The sequence below is a fragment of the Rhinatrema bivittatum genome, chromosome 6 (genome assembly GCF_901001135.1).
Source record: "Rhinatrema bivittatum chromosome 6, aRhiBiv1.1, whole genome shotgun sequence".
NCBI lineage: Eukaryota > Metazoa > Chordata > Amphibia > Gymnophiona > Rhinatrematidae > Rhinatrema > Rhinatrema bivittatum.
The window spans coordinates 102,614,418-102,627,648 of NC_042620.1; the positions used below are offsets into that span (position 1 = coordinate 102,614,418).

Below are 13,231 nucleotides of genomic sequence, written 5' to 3' on the forward strand. Positions count from 1 at the left end.
GGCCTGAAGGCCACATACACACAGCAAGGCAAGGCAAGGCAGAAGGTCCGAAGGTCACACAAACACAGCAAGGCAAGGCAGAAGACCCAAAGGCCACACACACACAGCAAGGCAAGGCAGAAGACCCAAAGGCCACACACACACAGCAAGGCAAGGCAAGGCAGAAGACCCAAAGGCCACACACACACACACAGCAAGGCAAGGCAAGGCAGAAGGCCCGAAGGCCACACGCACAGCAAGGCAAGGCAAGGCAGAAGGCCGAAGGCCACACACAGCAAGGAGGAGGCTAGAGCATGGAGCCCAAACGAGCTCGATGCCAAAGCACTGGAGTCTAGGGTAGGCAGGGCTATAAAGGAATATCCAGGACATAGATCAGCTGGATTGGGCCAGCCCGGAGAGCCTGCTCTAGAAGGACCCCTGGTGGTGAGGCAGTTACACAGCAGCCATAGCCGTAACAGTACCCGCCCCCCCCTCAAGGCCTCCCCCTCCTCCTGGGTCCCAACTTTGCAAGGGGTATGGAATGATAAAGTCCAACCCGTCCTGGGGTACAATGGCAGGTTCACTCCCCTCCTGGGTTGATTTAGCAGTCTTAGGCCACTCTTGAGGTGATACGAGGAAATCTACCCCTTCCTGGGGTAGCAAAGCAGTCTCAAACCCCTCCTGGGGCGACAAGGCAGTCTCGGTCCCCTCCTGGGGTTGCACGGCAGGCTCGGGCCCCACCAGGGGTTCCACGGCAGGCTCGGGCCTCTCCGGGGGCGGCAGCAGGACTGGTTCGGACCCCTCCAGGGGCGGCTGCTGGGCCGGTTCGGACCCCTTCAGGGGCAGCAGCTGGGCCGGTTCGGATCCCTCCAGGGGCGGCAGCTGGGCCGGTTCGGACCCCTCCAGGGGCGGCAGCTTAACAAAGTCTGTTGTAATTTGAAGGGAGGATGAAAATTGTACTGCAGAGGACTTGGTACCTCGAGACGGAGTCTGGAGCTCCCGATTATATTTCCCTGGTTTAAAAGTGTGGACTAGCAGCTTAGAGAAGGCACAGGCAGTTCTGGACCGTCTTGGAACCCTAGTTGTTACTTGTAACTAGGGATGTGCAGAGGGACACCATACGTTGCATTCGTGATTCGGATTCGTCAGGGAGCAGATACGTTGCATTCGCCGTATGGCGCCCCGATGCGTTAATACGGCGATTTCTATTCGTGTCCAAGCTAAAATTAAAATTAACTACAACCCCCCACCCTCCTGACCCCCCCAAGACTTACCAAAACTCCCTGGTGGTCCAGCGGGAAGTCCGGGAACCATCCCCTGCACTCTCACACCCTCGGTGCCGGTTTCATCATGGCGCCGATAGCCTTTGTCACAGGGGCTACCGGTGCCATTGGTCAGCCCCGTCACATGGTCATTGGTGCCATCTTGTGCTCCTACCATGTGACAGGGGCTGACCAATGGCACCGGTAGCCCCTGTGACATAGTATGGGCAAAGGCTATCGGGCCCATTTTGAGTACTGGCATCGGACGGCCGGCGTGCAGGAGGTCGCTCCGGGACCTCCGTTGGACTCACAGGGACTTTTGGCCAGCTTGGGGGGGCCTCCTGACCCCCACAAGACTTGCCAACAGTCCAGCGGGGGTCCAGAAGCGACCTCCTGCACGCCGGCCGTCCGATGCCAGTACTCAAAATGGCGCCGATCACCTCTGCCCTCACTATGTCACAGGTACCAACCGTCGGTACCTGTGACATAGTGACGGTCGGTACCTGTGACATACTCCGCTGGACCACCAGGGAGTTTTGGTAAGTCTTGGGTGGGGGGGTTCAGGAGGGTGGGGGGCTTGTTTAAATTTGTATTTAGGTGGCCGTATAATTCGGCGAAGATTCGTGTATTCGTGGGGAATCGCGATACGTTTCGCTTCCCCACGAATACTACGAATAGTGCAATATACGTTGCGGATCGCCAATACAGCGAAAACGAATGCACACCCCTACTTGTAACTGATCTGCAGCTGTGGAAAGCAAGGCTCTGCTAGAATTAATTAGTACATTCTGCTCTTGTCTCTGAGGCTCTAGCGTGGAAGTCATGGAAGCCTTCTTAACCCGGTGAGTTCTAAGGTTTTCAGAATTATTACTTGTTTCCTGGTGACAAGTTCCCTTCAAAGTGTCCTGAAATGAAGGGCTGGAATTCTTTATCCACAAGCTGCTACAGGTAAAAACATTTTTAACTGGACCAGAAGCTGAACGCAGGGTAGTCGAGCTGACTGTTTTCCCTAATGAAGCAGCTGGCCCTTTAGCTGAGCAACAGGGGCACGGTTTGCCTGGTGGTAATAGGCTTGGGATACATGAACATTTCCACCATCCTGGCTTAGAAGTAGAACAGTTCAAACATTCCTGGTAGATAGAAACATTTCTCTTATGGCAGTTACTGCATTCCCAATGTTCTTGGTCGGGGAGTTGACATGCTAGACAGTCTTGGTAGCTTAAATAGTTCAAGGTTTGGCAGCATGCACAGCTATAAAATCTTTGAGACTGAGGCATATTGTGGCTTGTGGAAAAAAAATTTGACTCACCGGTTTGACACAAAGTCCTATCTCTCTCTCTGGAGGGTGGCTTCGGCATACTGTTATGTTTAGGCAGTGGTCCGGTGTTGTGAACACCACCTTCAGGAGTGACTCCAGGTGGAAAGAGAAAGGGATAGCTGGAAGGTCTCCGATGATGGCTGAGAAGGAATGATGCAGGCAGGAGTGTATGGAACTGGGCGATGGCTGTGATGAGAGTAGCAGAGTACTAGCTGGGAACAAAGTCAAAGACCATTCAGGGTCAGGGCAGGCGGCAGGCAACAGAGCCAAAGTCCAGGCAGGGTCAGGCCAGGCAGCAAGCAACAGAGTCAAAGTCCAGGCAGGGTCAGGCCAGGCAGCAAGCAACAGAGTCAATGTCCAGGCAGGGTCAAGGCAGGCGGCAGGCAACAGTGTCAAAGGCAAGGCAGGGTCAACAGAACCTTATAGCAAGACAGAGAGCCTGAAGGCCACACACACACACGACAAGGCAGAGGGCCCAAAGGCCACACACACGGCAAGGCAGAGGGCCCGAAGGCCACACACACACACAGCAAGGCAGAGGGCCCAAAGGCCACACGAACACAGCAAGGCAGAAGACCCAAAGGCCACACACACACAGCAAGGCAAGGCAAGGCAGAAGGCCCGAAGGCCACACGCACAGCAAGGCAAGGCAAGGCAGAAGACCCAAAGGCCGCACACAGCAAGGAGGAGGCTAGAGCATGGAGCCCAAACGAGCTCGATGCCGAAGCACTGGAGTCTAGGGTAGGCAGGGCTATAAAGGAATATCCAGGACATAGATCAGCTGGATTGGGCCAGCCCAGAGAGCCTGCTCTAGAAGGACCCCTGGTGGTGAGGCAGTTACACAGCAGCCATAGCCGTAACAGTAGTTCCCCCAATTAAAGAACTGGTTCTTATGTCAGAAGAGCCAGAAAGTTCAAAATGAATAATAAAAAGACAAAAGCATATTTAAAAATATAGAAATAATAATTATAACACTAAAAACAAAATACATACCACGCTTTGCAGATCAACCTCTCATCCAATCATGGGAAGCACTATTCACCATCCACTGAAAAAAATGTGTAATATAAAAGAAGAAAAATCTTAGAACCAAAACACATATAAAAAATAAATTTTATATATATAGAGAGAGAGAGAAGTAAAAAAAAAAGTATGTTTGTATCTTCATCCCCCTGCAGAAGCCATTACTGGCAAAATGAAGGTCCTTTGTCGGAGAACGGGGCACTCTTTTTATAAATATTCATGCAATATTCATCAACTTTTAGAATTATTTTTTCCAGTACTTTGACCCATTTTGAAGAGACATTAACAAAACTGTGACTTGAAATCTTACAAGTGCTTCAAACCACGCAGTAACATAGACTCCTCTCAGGTGTTTTTAACTAAGTCTTTCTAGACTTTGTAATCAGGGAGTGTATTTAGATAGTAAAGTTTTTTATGCACCATATATGTATGCATAAGCATTTGTTAAGAGTTTTTTGATGTTTATATATTTGTGATACAAATAAATTTGGTTCTTCCATATAAACAGTATGTTTTCTAGGTTGCTGCATTAGTGTTCCATTATTTGTGGTTACAGTGTGTGTGTGTGTGTGTGTGTTTGTGTGTGTGTGTAATTATATATATATTTATATCAGGGATAGCCAACTCTGGTCTTCAAGAATCACAAATAGATGTGATTTTCAGGATACCCACAATAAATATATATGAGATAGATTTGCATGCACTGCCTCCATTGTATGCAAAGCTATCTCAAGCGTATTCATTGTGGATATCCTGAAAACCCGGCTTGTTTATGGCTCATGAGGACTAGAGTTGGCCATCCCTGACACGAATATATAAAGGAAAAGATAATGTAAAATATAAAGATATATTTTATAAAACAAAATAATAGGGACCGGCATACCTATCAAATATTCTCATACAGATGTATGCAGTCAATTGTTGTATAATTCAAATATCTCTCAATCTAGCTTGTTTCAAAAATAATAGCTGTAAAGATACAAAACAAAAACCTCTTAATGTGGCAACTAGGGAAAAGAAAGCACAATAAATGGGTATTTTAATGTCTTAGCCTTCTCTTTAGCATACATACGTCAAATACCTAATTGTTTTCATCTGTTGTGGATATGAACCCTTAGGCCAAGGGGGAGTTGGTGTAACCTACAGGGAGGAGCCCTGCAAGTCCTCACCATTGGCAGATGGAGCTGGCTGAAGCAGGGGTCCAATTGGAGCTTTGTCAATACCAGCCCATGTTCCCCTTAGGTTGAGCCCTCGGGTGCTGGGGCTGGCTGGTCTTAGGTGTAGACTTCTGTGGAGATGAAGATCCATCAAAATGAAATCATTGCAGGCCAGCATGAGGAAGGAAGTGAAGTCGGACAAAGAGCGGAGGGGCAGGCAGCAATCGCCAGGGACAGATTCAGGCTATGGTCAGAGGCAGGCAGTGTTCTGGCATTGTCATGGTCCAGGCAATGGTCGGGGAAAGCGAAGTACCATCATAAGCAAAAGCAGGCAGTGGTCAGAGGCAGGCGGAGGTCAAGCAGCATCAAGGTTCAAGCCAAAGTCAGGAGTCCAATCCGAAAAGACTAAAAAGGGGGGATGATGAACCACAGGCACTGTGTGAGGCACTGAAGATGGGCAAAGAGGAGACTGACCACAAAGATGAGAAGACAGAAGACAAGCCAGACTGCCAGAGGCCAGGACCAGGACACAAGAGCTCAGGAAGACACACAGCAGAGACAGGAACCAGGAAGCGTAGGCAAAGCACTACTTCAACGGAGTCAACCTATTGCCGAGGCATTGAGGAGTTGTCCTGGTCAGCTTAAAAGAGTGGAGTCCCTCTGACATCATCAGGAAGCGTCAGCTGTGGCTTCCCGCCACTGGCTCTTTAAGAGAAACAGGATCAGTGTGTACGTGGGCCTAGGAGGACCCAAAACAGAGGCAGTGGCAGAGGCTAGCTGAGCACAGTGGTCTGCCACGCCAACAAGGAAGAGATGCTTTGGAGTTCCCTGGAGCGGAGAAGACTGGAGGCTCATGGCAGGCTGAAGCCAGAGAGTTCCCGGCATCTACGGGAACTGGGTTGGGTCCAGGGCTGGAGGTAAGAGCAGAGGTCTGCAGGCTCATCCCACGGATCACTGAACGCAATATCACCTCAACACAGAGTAGACTTATACAGACAAGACTGTTTTAATAGTGAATAAACAATATTGTTTTTATATGTAAAAAAAAAAGAGACTTCCTCAATTCATTAAACAATTCTTTGTATATCGGCTAGTACACCAAAGTTTTGAGCACCTACAAGCAACCTCTCCTTAAAAAAAGATGACATTTTCCTTGTGGAAGAACCTCAGACTCCTTCAGTTTAGCCAGTGCACAACCATGCAACTTAAGTGCTGTGTAAGGAAGAAGATGAGTCAAAAACTGATGCCTGTTTTCCACTGCGGCCAGCTGAAAGATGGTTGCTAGGGGAGGAGCTGCAACAAGCTGTGCAGAAAGACACTATTGTGCAATAAAAGAGTTATCATACAGAGCTGCACTGGGAGAATCTGTTTGAAACATATTGAATATTAAGATATCATTAATTGTATTTTTATTATTGTTAATAAAATCCATATTAATAAAACTCCCAAAAATGAAAGAGGATACCTTTGCATACAGAAAACCATGCAGTAATTGAACAACGCTAAAACAGCAAGACATAAAATGACACAAACCTGAGGGAGGAAGGAGGGGAAGGGAAAGTAGGGGGGAGGGCGAGGAAGGGGGGAGGGGAAAACTAACAGGGGAGAGAAGAGGGGAGAAGGAGAAGGTTTGGAGGGCAGAAAAGAATGGCAAAGGAACAGGTAAGGAAAAAAGGAGGTAGGGTAGGAAGTTTTGTAAAAGGCCATTTTTGCAGGTAAAGTATTATTTTACATATATTTGAAAATTAGCCTTTCAAACAGTAATAATATGAAAAAATGGCAAACAGAAAAATAATTCTATAAAATGTTAACTGAATAGTAGGGATGAGCAGGGTCAAAAGCTTTGTTTTGGTTTGTCAGTTCATTTAGTAGGTCACAGTCATCTGTCAGGTTCATCTGAAACAAAAAAAGATATTACTTTTTTCATTTTATTAATTTTTATGTTTTACTTTGAAGTCAATAGTGGAAGGGCCTCAGGCTTATGCCTCAGTTCTACATGGGCCAGGCTCAGGGGATGGAAGTAGGCCAAGGCCTGGTCTTGCCGGAAGCCCATTCCGTTGGGTTTTTTTTTTAAACACAAAAATACCCCAAAAACATTTCATGTATGTTCACCTGAGGCTAATTTTCAGATCATATCATTTGTACAAACTAAAAATGGTCTCATTTGTTTAAAGAGAATACACATCCCTACTAAACAGTTACTAACTATTATAGTTCTGGACGGAGCATGTTGGCCTATTCCTCCTTACATGGTGGTTGGAAAACATTCTGGCTATTAACAAAAATGGAAACCTTGTAATTTATTGAAAGCCACCTCAATTGTTATAATTTCTTATATACTGTGTATATATAAACTGAGACATGCAGAACTATATCTAAAACACATTGTTTGGTTTTTAGTTTCTCTTAGCTCCAACAAGCAGCTGAGTGAACCTTCAGAAGAGAGTGTTACCTGGGGTGTCAGTGCCCCATTAGACCTACAGGAAGCAGTTTCTTTGAAGGAAAGGATGGCTATGTATCAAGCAGCTGTATCAAAGAAAGGCAGCAGCACCTTAACTAATGTAAGTTTATGCATATAGGGAGTCATTTTCAAAAGCATATATGCATTGAAAATGATCCCAGGGATTCTACATGTAAAAGTAGATGTGGATTTTGCCTGTAATGTTATGCATATTGTAAAGAGGCATTCTCAGGGACAGGGTCGGGGTGGGGAAATAGCTTATGCTTATATTTTTAACGTATGCTCATAAATTTTCATGTGGACATTTACATCTGCTCGCTAGCAAGTGTGCACCTATGCTGCTTGAAATCACGTGCAATCCCACTAATTCTCAAACCAGATTTACACGTGCAAGTCCTCTTTGAAAATTAAAGCTGAAGGCCATGCATTCAGCCCCATGTAGGCTGCTATAAAATTGGGCTCCTATAATTTCCTTTCTGGTTTATCTTCATTTTGTTCCTACCTATCTTTGCTTTATAGTATGGGCAGGAGAGGTGCAAGCAAGCATCTCAAAGGGTTAGAAATTAAAATAAGCTTTGTTTTAGTACTCTGAGCTTTCATACTAAACCACAAGTTCATTTTAATTCTGTTGCAGTACAGTTTTCTTTTCTTTCTGTGTGCTATAAATCCATTAGGAATATCCTAATCAACATAGAAATGGAAGAGATTAGCAATGTACTCACTCTGCTAAACCAATTATAATTACCAGAAAAAGCTGGATGCTGTACCAGTACCAGTTTTATAGGCAGAAGGTAATAAAAATCATATGACAAAATACTTTTAGTTCAGGATTTCAGAGTTATGGATCTGAAATGACCACAGATTCAAATATTGTGTTTGAGACTGTATCTACAGTTATTCACTAGATTAAAATATTGAAAATAATAATGAAAAAGTCCTAACAGTGATTAAGAAAAAACATACCCACAAAGTAGCTTCTGCAAAGCATTTCTGAAAATCTACATAGTGATTAATTTGCAAGCCTAAGTATGGTTTCCAAATAATTTGCTCAGAGCCTGTATACAAAAGGTTTGCCTGTATGGCTAGACAGCATCCTTTTGAGTGATAGTGGAATCTTCGTATTAAGCAACTGATGTGCCCATTAACTTTTAAAATCATATGGAAACATCCCATCAAAATGATCTGGAAGATTGAAAGGCAGGGAGGACAATTTTCAAAGTCACTTACATGTGTGAAGAGTAATTTATGCACATAAATTGACTGTCCAAAAACTGTCCTCCCTCAATATGGCTAAAACTACGCACGTTGTTTCACCACCTTTGTGCTTTTAGCTACGTTTAAAGAAAGCATTCCCAGGGGTGTGTTTAGGTCTGTGAAAGTTAAGCAAGTGGTCATGGAATACACAAGGGAAGGGACCTGGTGTTTACACATGGAGAAGATGTTTCTAATGGATCAGGTAGTTGGTCACCTGGACTCCAGTGATCCTCAGATGGCAGGGGTCTAACATAAGAACCAGAGTGGAAAGGGGTCCTACAAAAGTCAGTCCTGGACTTCAGAGAGCACCAGCTTTGTTAAAATGGGGCAGTATCTTGCGGAAAGGCTGGCAGGCAGAATGGGAAGTTTTTTTTATGAAGCAGAACGGTGGACTAGACTAAATGGTTCTATATAGTAAGAGCAACAAATCTTCATATTAAGAAAGTAAATAAAAGTTAGAGGAAACAGATTCTGGTTTGGATTTCCAAAGAGGTGGCTGCAAAAATAAGGGCAAAAAGATTAGTATTCAAAAGGTAGAAAGCATCTCAACAAAAGAGCACAGGGAAAAAATATTTGGTAAAGCTGAAAGAAGCAGGGAAGGTATTCATGACAGCAATAGAGCAAGAAGAAGAAAGGATAAGGAGTGCCTCAGGGATCTGTACTTGGACCCATGTTTTTCATTATATTTATAAATTGATCAAGAAAGGGAAACAATGAGAGAGGTGATCACATTTGCAGATGACACAAAATTATTCAGAGTAGTTAAATCACACGTGGACCTTGTGAGATTGGAAGACTGGGCGTCCAAATGGCAGATGAAATTTAATGTGGATAAGTGCAAGGTGATGCATATAGGGAAAAATAACCCTTCCTGTAATTATACAATATTAGGTTCCAGATTAAGAATTTCACCCAGGAAAAAGATCTAGGCGTCATAGTGGATATTACATTGAAATTGTTGGCTCAGTGTGCTTCAGTGGTCAAAAAAGCAAACAAAATGTTGGGAATTGTAAGGAAGGCAATGGTAAATAAAACAAAGTCTGTCATAATGCCTCTATATCACTCCATGGTGAGACCACATCTAGAGTACTATGTACAGTTCTGGTTGCCACATCTCAAAAAAGATATAGTTGCACTGGGGAAGGTACAGAGAAGGGCAAACAAATGATAAAGAGAATGGAACAGCTCCCCTATGAGGAAAGGCTAAAGAGGTTAGGGCTGTTCAGCTTGGAGAAGAGATGGCTGAAGGGGTATATGATAGAGGTCTTTAAAATCATGAGAGGTCTAGAATGGGGAAATTTAAATTGGTTATTTACTCTTTCAGATAATAGAAGGACTAGGAGGCACTCCATGAAGTTAGTATGTAGCACATTTAAAACTAATCAGAGAAAATTCTTTTTCACTTAACACACAAATAAGCTCTGGAATTCATTGCCAGAGGATGTGATTAGGACAGTTAGTCCTAATTTTTGGATGTGTTCCTGGAGGAGAAGTCCATAAACTGCTATTAATCAAGTGCTACTACTGGCATTAGTAGCATGGGATCTATTTAATGTTTGGGTACTTGCCAGGTACTTGTGACTTGGATTGACCACTGTTGGAAACAGGATGCTGGGCTTGATGGATCCCTCTGTTTGACCCAGTATGGCAACTTCTTATGCTCTTATGTAACTTTTTTCAAGTATGTCAGATGTGGGGTTATAAAACTGAGAAGAGAAAAGGAGAATTGTGTGGAGAGGGACAAGGATAAAGCAGAAATGCTAAACACAAGCTTTTGTTCAGTATTCACTGAAGAAGGGATTGGAGAAGGATTACCAATTTTTGGCAGGGATACATATGGTAGTGGGATAGTTTAAGGAAGAAAGAGGTTTGCCAGAACCAGCAAAACTGCAAGTGGACAAAGCTACGGGACTGAATGGGCTACATCCTAGATTTTCATGGAGCTCACAGAGTTTCTGTCTGGGTTACTGAAAGATCTGTTCCATCTATCTTCAGAGACAGGAGTCGTCCCATGGGACTGGAGAAGAATGGATATTGTCCCTCTTCTTAAAAGTGGTAACAGAGAAAAAGTTGGAACTACTAATCAGTTTTGCCTTGGGGTCAGGAAATGAAATAGAGACAATGGAAACACAGAAGTATGTCCACAGATAAAAACCATATGGCCTACCTAATCTGCCCACCCACACCAACTGAAGGAAAGTTTAGTAGAATATTTAGAATACAGAAAATTGAATGAAAACATTTCCAGCTCACATCCCTCCCTTTCTGACATCCGAATCAACATCCAGACACACAAACACATCCACACCATGACAGCATTTCTGTCAATAACACATATGCAAATTCAAGCTCTTTCTCAAATGCATACATACTCAAACACTCAGGGCCGGATTTTAAAAGGGTTACGCGCTTAAGTTAAGCGCGTAACCCTTAAAAAAAAACCCTGTGCACGCCGATCCTATTTTGCATAGGCTCGGCAGCGCGTGCAAGCCCCAGGACGTGCGTAAGTCCCAGGGCTTTGCTGGGGGGCGTGTTGGGGGCGGCGTGACGTTCGGGGCGTACTGGGGGGTGTTCCGGGGGGCGTGACCGAGGCCTCCGGACCAGCCCCCGGGTCGGGTGATGGCACGGCAGCAGGCCATCGGCGCGCGCAAGTTACGCCTGCTTCGAGCAGGCGTAACTTGTGCGATAAAGGTAGGGGGAGTTTAGATAGGGCCAGGGGGGGTGAGATAGGTAGGGGAAGGTGCGGGGGGGTGGAAGAAAAGTTCCCTCAGAGGCCGCTCCGATTTCGGAGTGGCCTCGGAGGGAACGGGGAGCGCGCGCAGGGCTCGGCGTGCGCAAGTTGCACAAACGTGCACCCCCTTGCGCGCGCCGACCCCGGATTTTATAAGATACGTGCGTATCTTATAAAATCTGGCCTACATTTGTTCGCGCCTGGTGCACGAACAAAAGTACGCGTGTGAGCTGTTTTTTAAAATGTACCCCTCAGAGTTTCCTTTTGACAAACCAACACAGCCTATCTTTTAAATCAATTCACAGTACAGCATTTGCGTGCCTGTGAATGTGCGGAGATTTATCCTAGTGCTTTTACTGTTTTATAATCTGTGCAGTGGGAGCTGCACAGTTTATAAAATACAGCATAGGTCTGCTCTGAAAGTACACATGTATGTTTCAGTACATGCAAATATTTCCAATACAAAAAAACTCTGCAGAGTTTACCTATTTTATAAACATATGTGCATATATTTTAGGCATAAAAATATGACATGTAGTTACCCTGATTTATATGTGGAGGCAGGTATTTTATAAAGTATGCATGTATACGTTTTTGAAAATACTTTCACGCATACTTGAAATCACCAGTTCACCGATATTGTTGTTTGTTCACCCAGTCCATCTCCAGTTCACCTAGACCTCCCACTCAAAAATTACAAATGACACAGAGGACAGACAAGTCCAATTTCATTTGCACCAGTTAATTAGCAAGTGTGAAAGTATACAAATTAGTTCTATAATGTATACACGTATCTCTCTTTTTTACATGTACTTCTGAGCCCTGCCAAGAATGCCCTAGCCCTCTTCTTTTTTTCTACTGGTAAAATACATGTGCAAAAGGGAAAACGTGCATTCTCTTATTTATTAATTAGCATTAATTAGCTACTTATGCGCATGGATGCTATTTTTATACAAGAAACCTTTTTGAAAACGTGCTCTCTGTTTCCTTTTGCACAAAGAACCACTACAACTCTTGTTTCTAGTCATACACACACACATACGGGCGGATTTTAAAAGCCTTGCTCGTGTAAATCCGCCCGGATTTACGTGAGCAGGGCCTTGCGCGCTGGCGCGCCTATTTTCCATAGGCCGCCGACGCGCGCAGTGCCCCGGGACGCGCGTAGGTCCCGGGGTTTTCGGAAGGGGGCGTGTCGGGGGGGGGCGGGACCCAACGAAGCGGGGTTTCGGGGGCGGGGTGCCGGCCCGGGGGTGTGGTCCAGGCCTTCGGACCAGGCCCCGGGTCGGAGCACGGCGCGCCAGCAGCCGCTGGCGCACGTAGATTTACGTCTGCTTCTCGCAGGTGTAAATCTACGGACAAAGGTAAGGAGGGGGGTTTAGATAGGGCCGGGGGGGGTGGGTTAGGTAGAGGAAGGGAGGGGAAGGTGAGGGGAGGGAACGGTGACAGGCTGCGCGGCTTGGTGCACGCCGGCTGCCCAAAATCGGCAGCCTTGCGCGCGCCAATCCAGGATTTTAGAAGATACGCACGGCTACGCGCGTATCTTATAAAATCCAGCGTACTTTTGTTTGTGCCTGGTGCGCAAACAAAAGTACACGAACGCGCTTTTTTAAAAAATCTACCCCATAACGTCTCACTTGTGCTCACATAAATAAATACAGCCTCCGTATGTGACACACAGTCACATTATGGAAGTTTTTACTTGGTATAAAGAACACCTTTATAAATTTTGTGTATACCATAAGGTATACCTTTTGAATGTAAGTGGGTTAAGTGGAATGGATTTTGTACACTTCATTAGAGCACTGAACAAGAATTTTTCCTTAAATAATTCCTTTTTTTATTTTTTAATTACAAAAAAGTAATTACTTCCTATATCTGATCAGACAAGTCAAAACTTTTAAAATGAATGCATGTTGACTCCATATTCATGATGTAGGAGTAATCATTGTATATGACCTGACCTTCAATTTAATAAAGCAACTAGCAGCATGCTCAAGTGCTTGAGTGGAGTGAAAAGCAGAAAAGAGAAGGAAATGTTGCATTTGT

At 44.9% G+C, this 13,231-nt stretch overlaps 1 protein-coding gene across 2 annotated transcripts in view; it reads left to right on the forward strand.

The window, feature by feature from the left end:
• XIRP2 (xin actin binding repeat containing 2) overlaps positions 1 to 13,231 on the forward strand; it is a 356,476-nt gene that overhangs the window by 275,627 nt on the left and 67,618 nt on the right. For both annotated transcript variants that reach the window (XM_029605670.1, XM_029605671.1), the window contains one exon: positions 7,140 to 7,300. In XM_029605670.1, the coding sequence (XP_029461530.1) occupies positions 7,140 to 7,300 (161 nt within the window). The remainder of the gene's footprint in view (positions 1 to 7,139; positions 7,301 to 13,231) is intronic.